The sequence below is a fragment of the Macrosteles quadrilineatus genome, unplaced genomic scaffold, assembly GCF_028750875.1.
Source record: "Macrosteles quadrilineatus isolate MER2022 unplaced genomic scaffold, UCM_ALF_1.0 Scaffold_9__3_contigs__length_116548681, whole genome shotgun sequence".
Classification (NCBI taxonomy): domain Eukaryota; kingdom Metazoa; phylum Arthropoda; class Insecta; order Hemiptera; family Cicadellidae; genus Macrosteles; species Macrosteles quadrilineatus.
Window position 1 is genome coordinate 3,410,748 of NW_026542602.1, and position 21,997 is coordinate 3,432,744.

Below are 21,997 nucleotides of genomic sequence, written 5' to 3' on the forward strand. Positions count from 1 at the left end.
AAGAAAAACATGATAAAACCTGGAACCAATTTCGGATGAAATTTCAGCTCAAGTAATCAGAATGGTTGTGGACAAAAACTTACATTTTGTACACAGTTGGGATGAAAATGAAAAATAAGCTTCATCACAAAGAAAATATCAAAAACATATATTTTCTTACCAAACTTTTTTTCGATATTTCAAGCTGTTATTAAAGGCCAGCTGTAGTAGTTTTTTGTGAATTTTTAGCGGTGCCAAATAATATGTTACAAGAAAACTGTACAACCTTTTATTTAAGTGACTAGGTAAAAACTGAAATATAAACAACAAACAATAATCATAACATGTGTTATAAAATTATTAAACCATCTGTCACTACAGAATTTATTGGACATTTCTTAACATAATACAAAATTAGCCTTACTCTTTAATAAATTAATCTTGACACATCATTAAGTTAAATATTGTTATCAACCATAGAATAATGCACTATCATTTAAGCGGTGCGTAGCAACCATAAAACAGAATTATTGAGACAACTATGGTTTATAATTTTTTATTTACAGGAATGTAGTTTTAATTTTATAACTTTTTGTTATAAGTTTCGAATTTAAAACTTATTTAAAAGCTGATAAATTAAGTTTATTTGTTTTTTATTACGATTAAAGTAACCATGGGAACCTATATTTTAAAATTCTTTTCAAAAAGTTAGAATATTTGGGAGTAAGGGGCTTAGCCCTGGCATGGTTTAAAATAAGTTAATTCAAAGGCATTCAAAGTGCATACATACAAACATTAAAAACTCAACTGAGCACACAATTACGTGAATAATATAGTTTCTTATTTAGTAATGTGTCGAAGGCAAGCTGAGTTTTGTATGTGGATTCGTGGCGGTTTAAGTGTTTTGAAAGTTAGGTTAGATTAGGAAGGTACAGTGTAGGTCATAGTGAACCAAGTTGATAATTTATATTACACGTAGGCTGTTTTTGTGCTATTAAAATAGTTACTTAAACACAAAGAATTACAATTTTCAAAACTGAATGCTATTTAGAAACATTTCAATACTAACAGAATTTTTTTGGCCACGTCTTATATTTAAAGTTTATATTGACTTTTTTACTGTACAGTTTTGGTTGTTGAAAATTAAAACATTTGACGAAACAATAACACATGTTTGTTTGTTGATGGAAAAAAAGATAGTAAACCTTACTTTTGCATGGTAAACATTCCTTTTGCGATGTAAACAATGCAATAATACGTTTTCGCAGGTGTTAAACATAAAACGAACACAGAAGATTTCACAGTAGCTACTCTGTCCATTGTATCTGTTGCTTTACCGCTGACGTCATACTATGTCTGTTGCATCATCCTTGCATAACAATCATAGGGACGATACAGAAACCATTTTGGGATATAATTCTATGATATTATATATGAAAAATCTATATATATAAAATCCAATGTATTTTTGTTTGTTTGTTTGTCCTTTATGGACTCCTAGTTTCATTACATTCAAAGTTTCATTACAATCTGTCGAGCGGTTTCTCGACAGATTGTAATGAAACTTTCAAGCATTATTAAGAATTATTCAAGGATGGTTTGTGTGAAGTTTGGTGCAGATCCGTCAAAAGGGCTCCGCCCCAGTGGCTCTGGAGTTTCCATGTTAACCTTATGAGTATATTTAAATGGAATTAAAGAATCTTAACAGCTGGTTAAACTAATCAACGTGATTATGTGATGTTCAATAGCATTAAAATGTTAATAGGTTTCCCAAAAGGGTGCAGCACTATTATTTTTTTTAAATTTATGACAACAGCTAATTTGCAATCAAAAGGTGACTTAGCGTAGCGAAAGAACTTCAACCTGGAGGCAAGTTAGCGTAGCGAACGAGCTTCAACCTAAAGGTGAGTGAGCGTAGCGAACGAACTTCAACCAGGACACGATTGAGCCATGCGAACGAGCTCATCTTGAAAATGAACGAGTTTTTGACATAAAACCACATTAGGACAGGACGACGTCTGTCGGGCCAGCTAGTATTATATAAAATAAATAGATGTAAGGATTTTATTATGTTTACATCCAACAATAATTTGTTAACATCTAATCCAATTATTTGCAGACGCCTCATTATGAAAGGATCTTTGGCACTCGCTACATTCCTCTGCTGTCTGGCATTGGTGTGCACTACCTCTGAATTGGAAAACTTGGATCGAAGTAAGCCCATTGACGTAAAAAAACTAAGCGAAATGATCCCAGGGGCCATTCTTTCGACCGATCCAACGAAGAGTGATGCCGAATTGTTACCCCCATGCCCTGGCAAGAGTAAGCAGCATGCTGTAAAGACCTTTTCGGCAGACCAGGTATATACCATCCATACTCTGAATAGGTTACAATAAACAGAACGTTAAAATAAAACAAAGGTCGGTATTGTATCTGGCCCACATCAACTAGCTTTCTCTTCCCGGAGGAAAGTATCGCATCCAAAAACCCCTCAAGAAGTTTGTAAACCTGTCCAGAATTTTTACCCGGTATTTATATACCAAAGTAAAACACTTTGTAGTTCAGTCAGAATTTGGAACACTTCGTGGCTAAGAACTTCAGTATAGCAAGTATAGCCGATTAATTTTTCGGTGTTTTTATAATTATAATTAAGTTTCAATTTTTGTATTATGTACTTGATCATTTTACTGTATATGTTGTAAATAGTTGCTGTTCAGTAAGCATTTTTTTGCGAATAACCACCTTTTGTGAGCCAATTTAGATCATTAATATAGAATTAGTATTTTTCACTCGATCCACCTCCAGAAACGTTGAGCAGTTTTAAACATAAGACACGTTGGAAAAGTCCAACTAAAAATTGTATCATGTTTTGAACTATTTCCACAATTTTCTTTTACATATTTCAGCTGTTTACAACGTTTTTCGTTTAGGCTTAAAAATCGATAGGTGTTTTTTTTTTTTTTTTTACTAGGCCTAGGCAAGAGTTTATAAATTTAAGAGAACTTAAGTATATTTGCTTTGCTATACAATTTATATATCATAATAATTCCCAATTATTACAAATCCTGAAGCATTTTGCCGGAAGCTGCTTATATTTTCTCGTATAACTGCCTTACATAATTCTTCTGACTGTTCATCAATAACACAACTTATCATCATATGAAATTTGAAACTTCAATCATATTCCTTATGAAATGTGTGAATAGTGCGGGATCACCTTTGAGTGTTTTTATTATCAAAATGTTTAGTATAACTTGCGTTTATCACTGTTTCTGGATTTTGATAAATAATGTACTAATCGTGTTTCCCAAGACAGTTGCTGTATAGTAAACTTTAATTGTATTTAAATGTTGCGTCACAATATGAGTTTTGCTAGGATAGTCTAGCAAGATGGGTACACAATACTTTCCAGAGTTCCAAAATGTTATGTCTGCCAAATTTTGATTTCTAAAATATATTTGGGCTAATTGATGTTAATTTTTAATATAACCTTTAAATAATATTGGAGTCTATGAGAGGGAAATGTCACTCAAATATGGAAGATGGAAGTAACCACTAATTTATTCCACCAATCACAAGCCAGTAACTATTCTAGTCCCCTTATGTCCGTGTTTGTGAGAAAAATTATAAATGACGGTTATCTGCTAATGAAAGTGTTTTTGGGAATATGTTTTTTCTTGATTTTCTCTTTATTTTTGGTCCAAGACCTTCTTATCGACTTTTACACTGTACTTACTAGACACTTTCACACTGTACTTACAAGACAACTTGTCAAATAAAAATATTAGAAGGGTGTTTAGTCTTTTTGACAGTTAACGTAAACAAATATAATTAATTTCAACTTCACATTCTTTCAGGATCCCATGCCCAATCAATAGGATGTCAGAGAACCATTGTTCACCAAGCTCTAGAGCTCTTCGCCAGGACCACTGAGTTGAACTCAACAGAAAAAAATCAATACTTATTTTTTAATAACAATGTGTTTTGTGTAATCGGCATTAAATTAATATATTGAGTTAAACATGATAAGTAATATGTGAAAATAAATTAATTATACACTACTTTTACACTTTTAAAAAAATTTCAAGTATTTCCAAATGGTAGATATAAATTTACTAAATGTATTGCACAAAAAAATAACTAGAGCATTAATAAATAAGTATAAAAACATACGATTTGTATTCCCTTTCTTGTGATACAAATCCTATAGCATAGACTAGCAGTGACATAATTATCACGAGATAAGGTACCTATGAAAGGCGAGTCATTTCATTTATTTTTGGAGTTTTATCTTTCGATAAGTTTAGCCGTTATAACTTCTCATCTTAGTTAGCTTTTAATATGGATAAATTAAGTAGGCGTATTCTTAGTGTGCAAAAAGCAGTTAGTATAACATTTTATACAACGAAAAGGTTTTTACAAACAAAAATCCTTTGTGATAAGGCTTTGTGCGATTTTACTTTGTAGTAAATTTAATTTAGTGAATACATACTAATTTGTTGTCAAAATCACAATAGTACATCATATAGAGCCTAATCACTTATGATGGTTCCTCATGAATGAATAACTGAAAAATACTACGTGTTGAAAAAGTGATTGCGTTAAGTGTGCCCTAAGTAACACTTAAGAAGTTTCATTTTCTTGTTCATTAAAAGTAGCTGTTTCAAGTTTTTTTATCATCCAAATACCCATCGTCAAGTTAATTGAACTCTGATGGCACGTCATCAACTTAACTGCGCTTGACTTTGGATTTGCATAATGTTTTCATCAGAGTCCCAAAAAATATAATTACGTTAAAACAGCGTAATGACGTTTAAAATTGCAGTGGGATAGGATATTTAATGAGTTAGGTTACATGAAGAGAATAAAACTATATTAGGAAGAATAGAAAGTGACAATTCAATGATCATAAATGGTGGTGATCATAAATGCCACATGATCATAAATCATGTGGCAACTTGTTTGGATATGAAGGGCTACAATAATTATGGTCAGTTTTGAAAATTTTGTCCTTAGGGGTAGCAGGGGTTGGGGGTAACTTAAAATTTTCAAAAGTAAATGATAGTCGAGTTTGGTATCATTTTACAGGTCTTGACAAAACAAAACAATTAATATCATGAAAATAGAAATCGGACCATTAATAACAAAATGGCAGTTCAAAATTACTTTTAATAACCATGGTCTTAATCATTTTTAGCTGTCATTTTGTTATTATTGGTCCGATTTCTATTTTATTTATGTTAATTGTTTTGTTTCGTCAAGACCTGTAAAATGATACCAAACTCGACTATACTTGCTGTTTAACAATTTTGAGCTACCCCCTACCCCCACTACCCCTTAGGGCAAAATTTTCGAAACTGTCCATAATTATTGTAGCTCTTCATATCCAAACAAGTTACCGTAAACCGATTTCAAATATATCAAATAGTTAAAAAGTTAAAGGGGGTGCAAGTTAATTTTCAGCCACCCTCAACTACCACATAATCCTATCCTAATAATAATTATAAATCAACATTAAAACATAATATATTACTGTAACGTAGTATGACTTCATACAACATAATACAATAAAATACATAATTAATATAACATATATAATAATAATAATAGAGTCTTTATTTATTTATTTTTTATTTATTTTACGGTAACAACCATTTACAATAATATGCTAATATGCTATAAATTCTAAGAGTATTAATAATAGAGTATAACAATAATACTCTATCAAAAAATCAACGATTGTATAGTTTGTCATGTTAAATAATTACAAAATGTTCATCTATATAGTGTAGAGTAGCAAATACTACACCTAGTCTGGATTTGACAGTTTATTTCATCGTAATTGGCCTGAACATTCAAAATGGCGTACCTCTGAAACAGGTGGCTAATAATTTACAACTCATGTTTTCTGTTATCTGCCTCAATCTTACAGTTGAAGTTTTATTTTACTTATTTTGATACTTTATAAAATAATTTTTAATAACTTGTTATAAATTGACATATTTTAAATGTATTGATTAATATTTTTTCAAACGTAATTTTCGGGATTATTGAAAAAAAAACGCCTTTGTGTTTATAGTAACACTGTTCAACACTTAGGCTTAACCATATAGCATAAACAACAAAAGTCACGCATAACAATGCCATGAGTAAACAATAAATGTCTCCATTCTCACAGACCACGGGGGATACACTCGACAACTTGGCTTTTACACACCTTACAGTGACTTAAGTTAGTTAATTAGTACTTGTACTTAAATATTAAGTATCGCTTGGTGTTTACTAGTTTACGGACGTGTTAAAATGTTTACCTAAGACCGTTTTGTAAACTAACCGTTTCAGTCCAGTTCTTCGAATAAAAAAGTTTCACATAACAGCATTGTTTACTTACATAACATCATGGTTTAACTGAACAACACGGGTACCAATGAGGGTACCAATTGAGAGAAAAGAAGTAAAAATGTAAAGCTTCAAATCAGCCAATTTAATAAGTGGTGCAATTAGTGTTTGGTACAATGATTCGTTGCACGACTGTCAGTGGCCATGAGAGGTTTTGAACGATAGCATAACCTCTCTTAGAAGTTTTGAGTAGTGATTTTTAGTAATTAAAACACTGTTGTAGGTAAAGTAGTGTACGCAACTCGCGTAAATAGTTTTACTGACACTCGTAGAAGTTTTTCTCGTGTCGTTAACGCGATCATTGCGTAAACTATTATTACATACAACTAAGTGATTATAACCCTGGTAGGGTCACCGGTTCGACCCCCTTAATAACTTTTATAGATTCAAAACCAGGCATAGCTGTCCCTTATTATTTTTGTGTGCCCTACCTTAGGCGTTAGGTTATGGCCTAACACCGTTATACACATTACAGCACCTTAAGTATGGAGGGCTGCGAAATGATCACTTCCGTCTATTGGTGATTGGTGGGATTTGAACTCGGGACCTCAAGAGCCACTAGACTAACTTGATCCCCAGTCTTTGATCATTGGGTCACCATTTTTTTCATATAAATGGGTATGATTTGGAAAATCAGACTTATATCAGTTAGTCCCTTTAATCCATGGCATCTCCAGAATTTTTTAATTTTCTTTAGAAATTTAGATTATTACTGGCAATTTTTCCGTAAAAAAAAGGAAAAATCTAATTTTTACAAAAGGAGCTCAAATGGTTACGATTAAAATCCAAACAAAATGGGACAACCCCCATTGCTGTGTAAATTAAGCTTCAAATGTTATTGGAACCTTTGTGGGGTTCCCCATCATAGTAGCTTCCACCGCTCACCAGTGATATACGTTGTTAGCAAGCTTATAGGGAAAGGTATGGGGATTGCTGATACCATTTTGCACGAGACTATTTTTTCACAATTTACACAAATGTGATTGTTTCAGCAGCAGAGTATCAATTTCATGGCAGGTTCGATGCGTCTGGTATTTGGATCCAAAATTAGAAACAACTCTGTATATTTATTAGTTGATATTTTAAAGTTTTTATTGTATTTGATCCAAGTGCATAAATAAATATTCTTTATAGATACGTAAATAGATATCTATCGCCATTTACCATCTATTATGTGTATTTACAATCTTGTGAGTCAACAGTATAAGTGTTTGTATGTTTCAAATGTTATTTGATGTATTTTTTATTTCCTTTATTTAAATTGAACAACACGTGCAATGCCAATCAAGAAGCCAACGAGTAATAACTAACCTACTATAGCGCATTTAAGGAATTACATATACGAAAATAGTGCCTTTTAAAGACAACACCAGACCTAAAACACAATAATTACAGCATTCAATAATTTTCCTAGATAGTCTCTTCCTTTAACATCATCAGTTACCTTTATATCTATACACACTAGAAACCGATTTGGGTTTGAAAAAAGTATAGGAATCATAACAATCAATGTTTATTGAATTCTCCTCCACTCGCATTACAGACACTCAGGCATTCATGAAGTAAGAATTAAACTTTATGATAATTTTCATGAAATGGAAAAGTGCTTGAGTAGAATATAATGCAAATGTCATGATAATCAATTTTCATGTTGAACCCTCAACAGGACCAGTTTCTCACGTATGTTTTCCCAATATTCCATAAACAAGTCGTCAAAATTGTCAAGAACATTGTGTTTCATCAAATAGTCTCCTACTGTTCCTTTCAAGTGAAGTTTCAACGGCCCGCGCACCTTGATGAGCGATGTATCTGCCTTTTTCAACTGCTTCACAGTGACCATATCATTTTCCATACTTTCTGTGCATAGTTCCATCAGTCTACTGGTCAATTCATTACCCTGACCTAAGTCTTGTACATTGACTTTTGCAACTGCGTCAAGAATGGATTGAGCGAGTTTCTTTGCTGGTCCAACGATTTCCTGTAAAGAGTAAGTTAACTCATCCAACAATGTACATTTATAAACTGCTAAAGCTACAACAACATATAGTTTAAATTTTCCAATGTATGGGGTCCTAATAGAAACCCCAGTTTATTTAATTTAACAAAGAGGATTTTAGATATCGGTATATACTCTTTTGAATTGCATTAGGTGCAAAGGATCCATTATGTAATCTAGCTTGAGCCCCTGCTCATATACTTGAGTTCTGAAGCCTGCTGTTTACATCAACTTCTTTATTTATTTATGAGCATGTTATATATGCGTTAAATACCACTAACGTTGATTTTTAACTATATATTGAAGCACACGTATGTGAATATATATGGTGGATTTAAATTGGGTGAGGAAATTTTTATATTTTAAATCCCAGAGACCGTAAAGTATCTTTTAAATGTGCTTAGCTCACTTTTGACTACCTTTGTTGTATAATCATTATTAGGCTACTATTTAAAAATGCATTTAATATTCTTATCAGTAGTCCATTCTCTTAAATTCGTGTTTTTATACACATTTACGTTAAGATGTTTACAACTATGAAATTCCAAGGTCACCTCTTACGTCTTGTAAGAGTGAGTATATATCCTATTTTTAGCTAGACACTAACATGTTTGAAAGCCATTAAGAAATTGTAAAAAATATATTGTTTTTAAGTACATTTATAAATAGGGTCCGTTTAAACTACATTAGTGTACACATTTTAAGATTGAATATATACATAACCAAGCAACTTAGAAACATGGGAATAGTTAAATAAAAAATTGCAGATATAACCATTTTTTAGAAATTTTACTCGGATAGTTATGGCCATACTCTGAGCAAAGCCTCCTGCGAACAGTTATTATAAATCTGCTTTTATGAAACCCATGAGGTCAGATTGGTGTTTAAAATGTTAAATGTTACGTAGTATACAGCTGGTGTAGAAAGGTCCAATGTCGGTCTGCTGACTATGCAGTATGCAGGCCTACTGCAGCCACAACACATGCCATTGAGAAGAAACATAACTTATTAGGTGATTTTTACAGAATTTGTATAATCACTTTTCATTATTACTGACATTTTCATAATTATTTTTCGCAGTTACTGTATTAAACTGCTTTGAATTTTATTTTTAACTTAACAATTCCCATGTTGTTTAATAAGTCCAAAGTTGTTTGTTTGATAACCAAACAACAAAACAAACAGTTATGTTTAAATCATACCGGTGGAAAAGTTGTAGGCGTCTGTTCTCCCTGGTTCGACCCGCCAAGGCTTCCTAGACTGAATGAACCAGTTGATCCGGTCTGCTCCTGTATGTGTGAACCAAATTATTATATTTAAATATGCTTATAGGCTATGGAAACCAAAATTAAATACTCGATTAAAATATATTATATATGAAAATTACCATTCCGAATGGGTAGGAGACAGTGTCGGCTCCTTTCATTGGCTTACTTAAAAAAAAAAAAATATTGCGGCTGTTTAAGGTTCTCTAGCCAAAATATTTTATAAGCTAAGGATCATCCAAAAAAATAAAACTATAAGTTATTTTATAAAAGTATATGTTATTTTACGAGTATTTATTTACAGTACGGTATCTATTTTCGGTAGACCGTGTAGTAACAGCTATTTACCTTACAAGTGTAGGAAGAGCGTTTTTACATCACGCGTGTGAATGTTGTGCAACGAGCGGAAGCGAGTGTCATAATTCACTTAAGTGATGTAAACACGCTCTTGCGTAACGTACAAGATTTTACCTGACCGGAAAATATACAGGGGGTTACGTACAATATTTTTCACTATCCATTTCACTCATCTTCTAACAGTAACGTTCTTTTACAAAAAAAAGCTAGGTTAGGAAAATTCTTTAAAGCAAAGCAACAAAATTCAAGTGCACAGCTGATTTCTAGCGTTGAACGTAGTTGGTATATATATTTTTAGTTGAGTACTCAATGTTATTTAAATGGGTTTCATTACTTCACTAGTGAGTTTTTTGAACTTCACTTCACTCGTGAAGTAAAGAAGTTTTTTTCACCACGCTTGGGATAGGGAAGTTTAACATAGCGGGTTGGGTAAATATTTTAATTCAGTTCCCATTGTTGTGCTAGTGCAATAGGGAATTTGAGCGAATCACGTTACCATAACATTAGAATTCCTCAGTTAGTTATAATTTAATCCTTGCTACTTTAGTAATATACTATTACATCTCACATTGTTTTTATTTTTATGTGTTGAAATACATGTTAACAGCCATAATACAAAATAACATAAAAATCTACTTACAGTAATAAAAAGAAATACTGGGAAAAGGTATGCATTCTATAAAAAAACTTAATTAAATCCTAATTTTTCATTGTAGGGTTTTGGTAATATTTTAATACATGTTCAAAATTAATTAAATTTGAGTATAGTATGAAAATAAAAATAAAAATCACATTATACCATACTTAACCCCTAACTAAACAGACTCTACGTTAAGATGTTTACAACTGTGAAATGCCTTATAAGGACACCTCTTACTTGCAAAAGTGAGTCTGTATTCTATTTTAGCCAGACACTAATATTTTATAAAGCCATTAATAAACCGTTAAAAAAATAAATCGAAGAAAAATATTATTCCTTTTTCCTTAATAAAATCAGGCCGTCGTCTTAATTTTCTGCCTGCTCACGTGAGCGCCAAAGACCAGTTAGTGGAATGTATTTATAAGGAAGAGTGCAATAGTGGACTATATTGTGGTGTGGACTATGCATTATGGTGAGACTGGGAAACTAGATTTACATTGTATTGTGTAACAGGTTGAGCAAAAAAAATTTCAAGTATGGGTTGAATTGTCTTCTTCATTAATTGTAATATAGGGTTGGCAAGGTGAATTGGTATGCAAGTCAGGAGGCGTATTGGGATGTTAATGTAACTACTCTTGCTTATCACTCAGTAACAGTTTAGTTATAATAAGCCACTAAATGTGAGAAGGGGGGGGGGAGAAAGGGGTCAATGTACCTGGACCTGGGTGAAAATTCCGATGAAGGGAATATGAATTGGTTCTGGTAATTATGAAACCAGTGTAGGGAAGTAAATTAATTCTGAAGAAATGTGACTAGGTCTGAGCTGCATCCAGGACGCTTCCATCAACCTTCCAGGAGTTTTAGTAAGTTTTGTAATGCTACCATGTGTTTAAGCCTGAGCATAGTTGAGATGGGTTTTTGTATGTCACAGAATGATTATAACAAGAATAATCTATGTCTAAATCATACCGATGGATAATTTGTAGGCGTCTGTTCTCCCTGGTTTGATCCGAAAAGGCTTCCAAGACTAAATGCACTAGCTGTTTGTGACTGCTCCTGTATGTGTGAATCAAATTATTATATTTAAATATGCTTATAGGCTATGGAAACTAAAATTAAATACTCCATTAAAATATACTAAATATGAAAAGACCATTCCCAATGGGTAGGAGTGTCGGCTCCTTTCATTGGCTAATTTGTGCCTTTTTGAATGGTTTTCTAGCCAAAATATTTTATAAGCTAAGGATCATAAAAAAATGTATGTTATTTTATAAAAGTATATGTTGTTTTACGACTAAGCAAAAATATTGTGCTCCAGGACGCTTCCATTGATTAAGTTTTGTTATACTTGTTTCATTAAAGAAAAAATCATTTATACAAAGCCAGATTATTAGATTAGTTTTTTTTGTTTATGTTACTATGTGCTTATGCAAGTTAATCCTGAGCATTGTTGAAATGTGTTTTCTATATGTCACACAATGTCTATAAGAAGAAAACCCGTTCGCAACTCGAAACTACACGTTTTCATGTCTAAATCATACCGATGGAGAAGGCGTCTGTTCTTCGTTTTTCGTTCCAATAAGGCCTCCAAGACCAAAAGCACCAGCTGATCCGGTCTGGCCCTGTATGTGTGAACCAGATTATTTTAATTAAGTTTACTTATAAGTTATACAAACTAAAACTAAATGCTCGTAAAAAGACCACTGAGAATGGGTAGGAAACATAAGTGTTGGCTCCTTTCATCGGCTTATTTGTACTACAGTTGAATGGCGCAAATAAAGTTGTTCTAACTAGGGATCATCCAAGAAAATAAAAGTATATGTTTAGGACGTACAATTTAAGACAGAACAAAATAATTGTGCTGTCAAAATAAGTTCACACACAACTACGATGTATTATTTTTTGTTGGACTCTGTATTAAGTGGCTTTTGTATTTTAATTTTGTTCCCTTTGTTGCGCTTGCGCAATAGGAACTATGAGAGAATCAAGGCACCACAACAATAAATTGGAATACATTAAGTTATTTTTATAGCTCAGCCAGTGTTAGATTAGTTACATTACTACCAAGAATATTGCTGTTCATCTGTTTTAATAACATCCGCAGATAGCCTACGATATTATATTGCAACTTGTTTAGTTCAAAATATATATTATATAATTTTTTTTATTGTAATCACCAATTTCAAACATGGTTTGTTTACGTTTTTATTAATATTAAATAAATATAACTATATAAAAAAACTAAATTTTTGGTATATGAAATTTTACAATAAAAACTATAACCAAAACGTTACAAAACAATGCAATTTTCAATAGTGTTTATGGGGTAAAAATGGGGTTTTCCCATTTGTGACCCTAAAAACAAAAAAAATTGCCATTTATTTCTAAACCGGTTTGTAGGGCATAAAAAAATAAATAATTTAGTATATTGAAGCGCTGTTGTATGCCTAACGGTCACGGAGAAAATTAAAAAATAGTGTAACTTAAAATTCCCATGTTATTCTTATGGAGAAAATGAAAATTATTGTAGTTAACTTGTTTATGAATATATATTGATAAAATTTGGCAAATTCATTTATTTCATCCAATACTATTGACGTGTAGTCAAAAAAACGCTTTTTACCTTCCCCATAGCAGTAAACCTAAGCATTTGTTAAATCTAATGCTATTTAGGCCTAAATAGGGAATAAATATGTCTTATTTATGAAAATATTTTAGTAAAAATGTAATCAGAAAAGTTGAAATTCGCTTAGTCTGAAGGTTTTCTGCGGCGGGGGTATTTAATATTTAAGTTGAAACAATGGATAAAATGAATAAAAAGATTCGTCCATGTTATTGTTTTTTTTTATTTATATCATCTGTTACAATTAATTAATGGTACGATTAAAATCATTACGATATTATTATTGAACAATTATCGATGTATATCGTTATTCATCCGTAATATACTCTGTGAAAGTGTACCCCTTGCTTGTTCTTAAACACTTATGATACATATTTGTATACGTTCGAAATTTGTAACTGCCACAAACTACGAATCTGATCATTCATGTGCTACACATTTTTAGTAAACTTACCAAAGTTTGAAGTCAAAGAAATAAAGTCCTATATTTTATAGTTGCTACAAATATTTTCATCTTTCCCATATCACAATATTTTTAGTATACACTCAATTCCTGTCAAATACGCTCCACGTTCGCGTATTTTCCCAACCACGTATGCTTTTCCGTGGAAAAAGTAAAAAGTTTACAAACCATCATCTTAAAATGATGGTGTGAGATAAATACCTTACACGTGTGTGAAAATATGCACAAACGTATATGATCTTTATACGTTTATATTAAAGTTTACAATTTGGTTTAAATCATAGGTCAACCTATCCTATTTATTATTTATTTATTTATTTTTGGAGTAAATGTTAGCATCAAACATTTTGACGTACCTGCCGATAATTCTTTTCTCACGTCAAGAAGTAGCCCTAATCCACTCCAAAAGATTACATTTTAAATTCGTAAATTCGACCTTATAAGTCAAACTATACCTTGGTTAAAGAGTCAGAATTTGGTTGTTGAGCGATTCCGAAAAAATCAACTGTTTCACCCACTTTTGGTCCATAGTTTTTACTTTCTTCGTGTTCCTTTTTGAACCTGGCTAATATGGCTTGATTCATGATGGCTGGCTGTTGAAAAATAAAGTAAATAAATTAAAATTTGGATTATTGGAGGTTCAACAAGATGAATTTTAATCAAGGATAATTTTGGTAGCTAAATAGGCTCTGTTTGACTGTTTTAATTCATTTCTGCATTCCCAAGTTATCTTCGTCAAATATATAATCGCACGTGAGTTTACAGAAAATTTGTTACTGTGTTTGAATTTCTGGTTTTGGAAATCTGAAGGAAGGTGTTAATCCTTCCCAAAACCCCCTGTATTGTAATATTTGTAATAGCTTTTTTTGCTTATTATGTGGCTGTATACAAGCTTGAATAAAAATGTAAATAACAGCTTTACCAATATATGTTTTTTTAGTTACACATAACCTATACTTTTAGAAGTAGAAGACTTTAACTATATAGTTTGTTTATTTATGATTCGAAAAATTCTGTTTTATATCACATTTTTTGGTTCAAATTTTAATTAACTATTTGGCTAAGGTCACTGATATTAACAGTCTTCAAAAGTATAATTTATCGAACAAAGCAAATGTCAAAATGACGTATTATTAAAGTGATCAAACTCAAAGTAGTTTGTCATTAAAACTAGCCAATAAATAAAAATTATACTCGTCATCAAATTTATAGGTATAAAAAATCCAAATATATATTAAATTGTAAAAAAATTAAATGACAAATAAACAAGATTTGGTAATTTTTAATTGTTCACTTAAAGCAATATTTTAAAGTAATATCTTAACAAACTAGTTACTAGATACAATTTCACAACTGCAAAAGGGTTAACCTAATACCATTCACTTGACGTAAAAGAGAAAATAATAAAAGTTAATAATTTTCACTATAATTTGAAAACTCTTAACCCTAGATATTTTTTCAGCATGATGATTTCTTTTGACTTTTTAATATGTTGCCATATTGAAAACACACAATTATTTTTTAAGCCCTCCGATTGTTGTTTTATAGTTTATTTAATAATTTAAGGTGTTTTTGAAATACAAATGGGTTTTAAAATGAATATAGTAAGTTAACAGTTGGTATGGAATACAACTTAATATATTTTCACTTTATCCACTTATACATAGAGTAGGCCTATTAAAGAAAAATTATTGTTTTCGTCAACATTTTAAAATTCAAGCTATGGGTGTTTTTAACAAGATAATGAGGGAAATTATGTGTTAGCTTGTCCATTTACTTATAGGCGGATCATTATAAATTGCGAAAACTTGTTTCTTTATAAACCGATGTTTCCGAACAAGGAGCTACTGACAGTATTTATACATACATTTAAATATTTACATTTAATTTAGTTTTAAATCTGATACTGCGTGTAATTTAGATTTTGTCCTTAGTTTTCAAAAAATTTTACTTTGAAATGTTAAAAGACTGCCATTTTAAATTTTGTGTCACAAGAAATTTCTATAATTTTTTTGTTTCCTAACATATCTATAAAAATAAAGTGTCATTATGTTTGAAATAAAAAGGGATCCAAAGTTAATACCATCGATTATTTTTATATGTCTTGATTTCATGAAATTTGACGTATAAAGTCTAACTTATGATTTATATGGACAACTTACGTCATCGCTATTATAGGAGTTCGCCAGTTTTGTAGGGCTTCTAGTGAAAGTAGTAGCTCGTGGTAGTTGGTAGTGGTTACTGGTTACCGATGTACTTGAAGGCCCAGAGAATGTTCCCTGAAAGATTGTCAAACACACTTGTAATAGTATTTACACTTAAGTTATACTGTTTACTCACAATAAGGTAAATACATATAAAAGGATAAAAAGGGACTATGTGGCCCTAACTTTGCCTGAACAAATATAGAATTTTTCATTTATTTTATATTTTATTTTACTTTATATACGGCGAAAATTTACTATAAACCTGAGGTTATAATGTTTTGTTTATACTGAACTATTTTGGCTGCACCGAATTTAATACAAAATTAATTAAGCATAGCACAACTAAAATACCTATTTTCTTAAGCTGTAGGTCTAGGGCATAGAACCAAAAACAAATAAATTTATTTATTGGTACTATTTTATTGAATTAATCTGACTTTTTATCGTAACTAGCTTGTTCATTGAATTATATTCAACCATGGTTCATACAGCCAAAACCATTAAGCTTTGCCTATAAAACCTGTTTTATTTAGTTATCACAGTAAACTAAATTCACAATAATTCCTTTGTCTGAAACTATATACAAATCCAATATGTTTATCAATTTACAAGCCTGTCCTAACGACATTGTAAAACGCATTTTAAATATACTTTTATAAAATGTTAAAGTTATTCCTAGTTATAAACAAATAATTTAAAACAAAATGAAGCAGGGTTTATTTTCGGGATCTGTTAATCCTCACTTAATCGTAATCAGTTAAGTGATTACCTTGTTTTGCCAATTGTCATTTGAATGCATTTCTGTACTTTTCGGCAACATTTTCCACACATCATCACCTTTGTTCATAGAAAGTTTTGCCCCTTCAGTTTTTAACATAAGAGTCAAATGGTCAACAGTGTCTTCTTGTTGTCCAGAATTAGTCCAATCTGTTTTTCCAGGTCCATAGTTAGGGGCAGTCCGATCTGTGTTTCCAGGTCCATAGTTAGAGGCAGTCCGATCTGTGTTTCCAGGTCCATAGTTAGAGGCAGTCCAATCTGTGTTTCCAGGTCCATAGTTAGAGGCAGTCCGATCTGTGTTTCCAGGTCCATAGTCCATAGAGGCAGTGACCACTCCCATCCAGCTAAGCAGAGTCACGACTGCCAAACACCCTTCCATTATTTGTTGTCTGGAAACAGTAAAATTAAAATTAAAAACATTTTTTGCATGCAAATTATAGCAATAGACTCTGGCTGTTGTATAACATTGCACTTTATCACTGGGCTTACTTATGAAAACTATACAGTGTGATTGAAATGTCCCGGAATGGTGTAATATATTTCTTAAATTTATAGATAAAGTAATAAAACTTGGTATATCAATAATAACCATAACGTCGACTCTATTAAGCTATTATTACATTTTTACCTCTTAAGGGGGGCGGCCTACGAGGAGTAATACGAAATAGCAGCATAGGTCAAGTTTGGTTTATAATTAATGGTTTATAATTAAAGGTCTTATTTAGTAAAACACAATGCCGCAAACCCGAACTCAAACGGACATTCAAGTCAAAAATGGCAGCTGTTCAAATACTTCTTTAATCTGCCATTTTGAGTCTTTGAACGGCTGTAGTTTTTTAACTAACTGATATTTTCAGCTCAATTTTTCGGCATTGTATTCTACTAATAAAGGCCTTTACTGTAATGTGAATATCGACCCATGCTTACGTTTATGATTTTCTTCCGACTTCTAGCGGGTGCCTCGCAGTAGTCTATTCAAATTCAAGAAATCTTTGAACAACTGTAATGTTTGACTCCGTTGTCCGTTTGAGTTCAAGTTTGTGGCATTGTATTTTACTAACAGGGACCTTTAAGATACCAAGCTCGACCTGTGCTGCTATTCAAGAATTTTGTCTGACTCCTCGTGGGCCGTCACCCTTAAGGGATAAAAAAGTAATAATAGACAGTTTTGGTTGTTGAAAATTGAAACAGTCGATATTGTAACAACAACAAATATTAGTTTTTGTTTATGTCGGCAAAATCCAAAAAAGCAAAGTAGGCCCTAAACACTCATTTTGCATAGTATTTTTTTTTTTGTGTTGTAAACAATGTAATGATGAATCTACGCATATAATAAACCTGTAACGAAAACAGGTGACTTCACAGTACTGCAGCAAAAACAGCCGTTTTAAATATATGCCTTGGGGGGCTGAAATAAAGTTCTATTGGGAGTAAAAAGCCTTTTAAGTTTCTAGGAAGTAAAAAAGAGATGTTGTAAACTCAGTTGTAAACTTTGGTTGTAAGCAATCGTATGTATCGAAATTATTTATCGATTAATCGGATGGCTTATTTTTGCATTCTTCTCAATACACTCACACAATCGTAATAGATCAAACGATTGAATCTTTTACTTACTTAAACAGCTGCTTCTTTGCAATAACAAAATTGAAAAAATATGAAAGTCGTTTTAGGAGATAATTACGAAAAGTGGTTTTGTTTTCTCGCTAGGTTTGTCAAATAGTTTTTAAATTTGACTAAAAACAAAGTTCATCACCCAGGGGAAAAGTTTCTTTTCAGCCCTCCCTAATTTTATTGAACGTGAAACTTGAGCTTGGGACGAAAAGAATCACTTAACGTCCAAAAAACCATTTCGTTGTTCTTTGGGTAAAAAAAACCCCGCCGCAGCAAACCTGCCGATTAAGCGAATTTCCATTTGTCGGAATTGATTTTCAATTAAATCTATTTAAATAACATTAGGTTTAACGAGTCCCTACAAAACCACTAGGGACTCCTAGGTTTGCTGCTACAAGAAAACTGTTGAAGTCAGGTTTTTAGTAAAATAATAATAGTTTAGTACAAAATAAATACATTTGCCAAGTTTTATCAAAATATATCCATAAACAAGCAAACTACGACATTTTACAATATTCTCCATAAGAATAACATGGGAATTTTAAATTTACAATTTTTTGAATTTTCTCCGTTACCGAAAACCGTACAAAAACACTTTGATATACTAAATTATTTGTTTTTAAGCTCTTTAAAAAGGTCTAGAGATAATTTGGGATATTTTGTGTTTTGAAGGTCAAAAATGAGAAAAACCATTTTTACCCCATAAAACCCCCCGTAAAACCCCATTCCCATGGTCCGATCATGCTGGTTCGCGAACTCATTCAAGTTTATCCCACCTTACACCTTTCAACCAAATTTCATCAAAATCGGACAAAAATCACTCAAGTTATCGCGTTCGCGGACGTATATATAAAGACATATATAAAAATTTGAACGAATGGTGTTTTTGGCTTCTGGGGATATCAAAATGAAAAAGTAAATCGGTCCCGGGCCTAGTTCTTACCGTGCCACCTACGGTAATAGCTACTTCCCAATAGGGAAATTCGCTAAAACAATCACTGATATAGGATTAAATAAAATAATACTTTAAATTGAAGAAGATCAAAGTTCACTCTGCCAAGGAAATAAGTATAACTTGTTGTATTATTAAAATGATATTCCTATGTGACACGTATTTTATAACATTATGCCCAAACGAGAGCAAAGTCACGAAAAATTGATTTTCAACCAAAAATAAATGTATGTTCCTGGAATTATAAAAAATAAAATAAATTAATATAAGTCGTATTAGTATATATTCAAATTAAAATTGACATTTAAAATATATTTGTTGAAAACCTACCTTTTATCCTGCTAACTGCACAGCTTTGAAACTGTTCTAGGCTGCTAAAATGTTGACGCTTACACGTTAGCTAACACTTGATGTCAAATACGTTAAACTGTCTCGGTGTTTAACATATTTCATACACATGTGTTGCGGGATTGCAAACTTTTTGAAATATGTTGCCTTGACAGTCTTTCTACAAGATTCGATATTCGTGTCACTTAAATTTTCGGTGTATTTATTTATTCCCAACGGAAAATTGCCAATACATACACAAGATTGCAAAAAGTAACATGCAATGTTACTATGATGTTAAACATAGAGTAACCATAACCAGATAGCAATTGATAAAACAATAACAAAAAAGCTAGTTAACAAGCAGGAGTTAACAAAAACTTAGTAACAAAAACATTTCAACAACAATAAATTAACAACAGCAAATTGCAAGAAGAAATACCCCGCCACAGCAAACCTGCAGACTAAGTGAATTTTGATTTGCCGAATTTGATTTTCAATTAATTCAGTTTAAATAACATTAGGTTTAACAAGTAGGCCTACCTAGATTTGCTGCTACAGGGATCCTAATAAAGTGTGATTTCAAATATAATATTATAATTTTATTTAACTTAGTATAAAATAAATAAATTTACCAAGTTTTATCAAAATATATCCATTAAAACAAACTACAACAGTCTACAATATTCTCTCTAAGAATAACATGGGAATTTATTATTATTTTTTTAATTTTCATTGTAATTAATAAGCGTACAAAATGACTTTAATTATTTGTTTTTTAAGTTATTTAAAGTGTTCTAGAGTAAAATTGGGGAATATTTTGTTTTGAGGGTAAAAATGAGAAAACCCAATGTTTACCCCCTACCCCGATCCCATGTTCCTGTTATATCAACGGGCATGTTCGATCATGCTGGTTTGCGAATTCATTCGGCATTCGAGTTTATCCCATCCTACACCTTAAGGCCGAATTTAATCAAAACCAGACAAAAATTACTCGAGTTATTGTGTTCATTGACACGTCATATACCTTAAACACACTTGTTATAAGTGCGATGTTTATAAAGCAATTTAAATATGGCCGAGAATGTAATCACATACACACACTCGTGTTTTTAACGTACATTTTCGCTACACTTCAAAGAATAATATATTTTTAATTTAAAATATACATTGCTATACTCTTATTTTCATAACGATTAGAGATATTTCAAAACTAATCTCATTTTAAGGTTAGACATGACATTTAAATTTTGATATTCGTGCAATTTACATTTTGATGTATTGCATATTTCCAAAGTTACGACACACGATGGTCTTCATAATCAACGAACCCTAAAATGTAATTATTTATTAATGAATGTTTTCCCACAAACCTATTCTTATTAGGCTTTTTATGTTCGGCAATACAAAGTCTTGTTGATTTGAAATGACCAAATCTGCTACTGAGTAATTAAAGCAATGGTAGAAAATACATTTACCACTGAAAAATACTTTCATGTTTATTTAATGTCTTTAAATTGTAGTGACAATCTATGCAATTATTGGTGGCACTGTTTTTATTCGCTTTATACTTCCTTTTTGTGTATGGTTTTATCGTTTAAACGTTCGTATATTCATGTACTGCATGTGAATCGACCACCTTACGAAGTGATCACTTCATCCGTTGACTTGAAGATGACTTCTTGAAAGTTGAAACTAGTTGCGACATTAGCAAACAATTTGGATTACATGGAAGCAGATATTATGAACCAATTTATATATTCAACGGAATCCGTAGGCTAACCTTGAAACGTATTTTGTTAGGTGATAAAACAGTTTAGATCTTAGAACTGTATTGGTGATTTAAAATGCTTACATTATAAAAAACAAGCGTAAAAGTTAAACTAATTGTTGGCAACCAAGGAATATTTAGGATAGTTCATTTGCAAATCTAACGACCCGTAATACCCACGAGTCTGTAATCAGGAAAATTGAAATTGTACTCATTACAAAAAGGTAAACTGAACAAGAAGATTGATTTATTTCAAAAGTAAAAAAGTTACAAGTAAATTCTTATTTCCTCAATTCATACAAAACATATATGTAAGGGTGGTTGTTTTCGAAAACGTAAGAACCTATGTAATCAATGCGTAATATGTTTTACACACTGTAATACATATGAATTGTAACAAGTTTTTTAAGGATTGCGTTAGGTCATATCAAAGTTATTTTTGTGGACTTAAGATTTTGCAAATTATTTATTATATTAAAAACTGATTTTCCAAGAGTCATTAAGTGCTCAGAAAAGCTTAATACCTAAGTGTTTAAAGGGTCAATTTTTGTATATCAGTAACATTAACACAGCAATTAACATTGATCTCATGTAAACCGTGACTAAAGCTGAGTTGTTATTATTTTTTTG

General features: G+C 31.5%; 1 protein-coding gene across 2 annotated transcripts; it reads right to left on the reverse strand.

Annotated features, from left to right (window-relative positions):
- Positions 1–7,875: 7,875 nt before the first annotated feature.
- LOC129003010 (uncharacterized) lies at positions 7,876–19,731 on the reverse strand. Of its 2 annotated transcripts, XM_054431197.1 has the most exons (9): positions 19,600–19,731; positions 17,030–17,095; positions 16,699–16,918; positions 15,885–16,001; positions 14,178–14,315; positions 12,178–12,258; positions 11,606–11,692; positions 9,577–9,663; positions 7,876–8,356 (listed from the first exon to the last, which is right to left on the reverse strand). In XM_054431197.1, the coding sequence occupies exons 2-9, from the start codon at positions 17,083–17,085 to the stop codon at positions 8,018–8,020; spliced, it is 1,125 nt and encodes a 374-aa protein (XP_054287172.1). In that variant the 5' UTR covers positions 17,086–17,095; positions 19,600–19,731; the 3' UTR covers positions 7,876–8,017. The 2 variants fall into 2 exon arrangements, with proteins under 2 accessions (XP_054287172.1, XP_054287171.1); XM_054431196.1 differs by having other exon boundaries at positions 16,699–17,095.
- Positions 19,732–21,997: the final 2,266 nt, after the last annotated feature.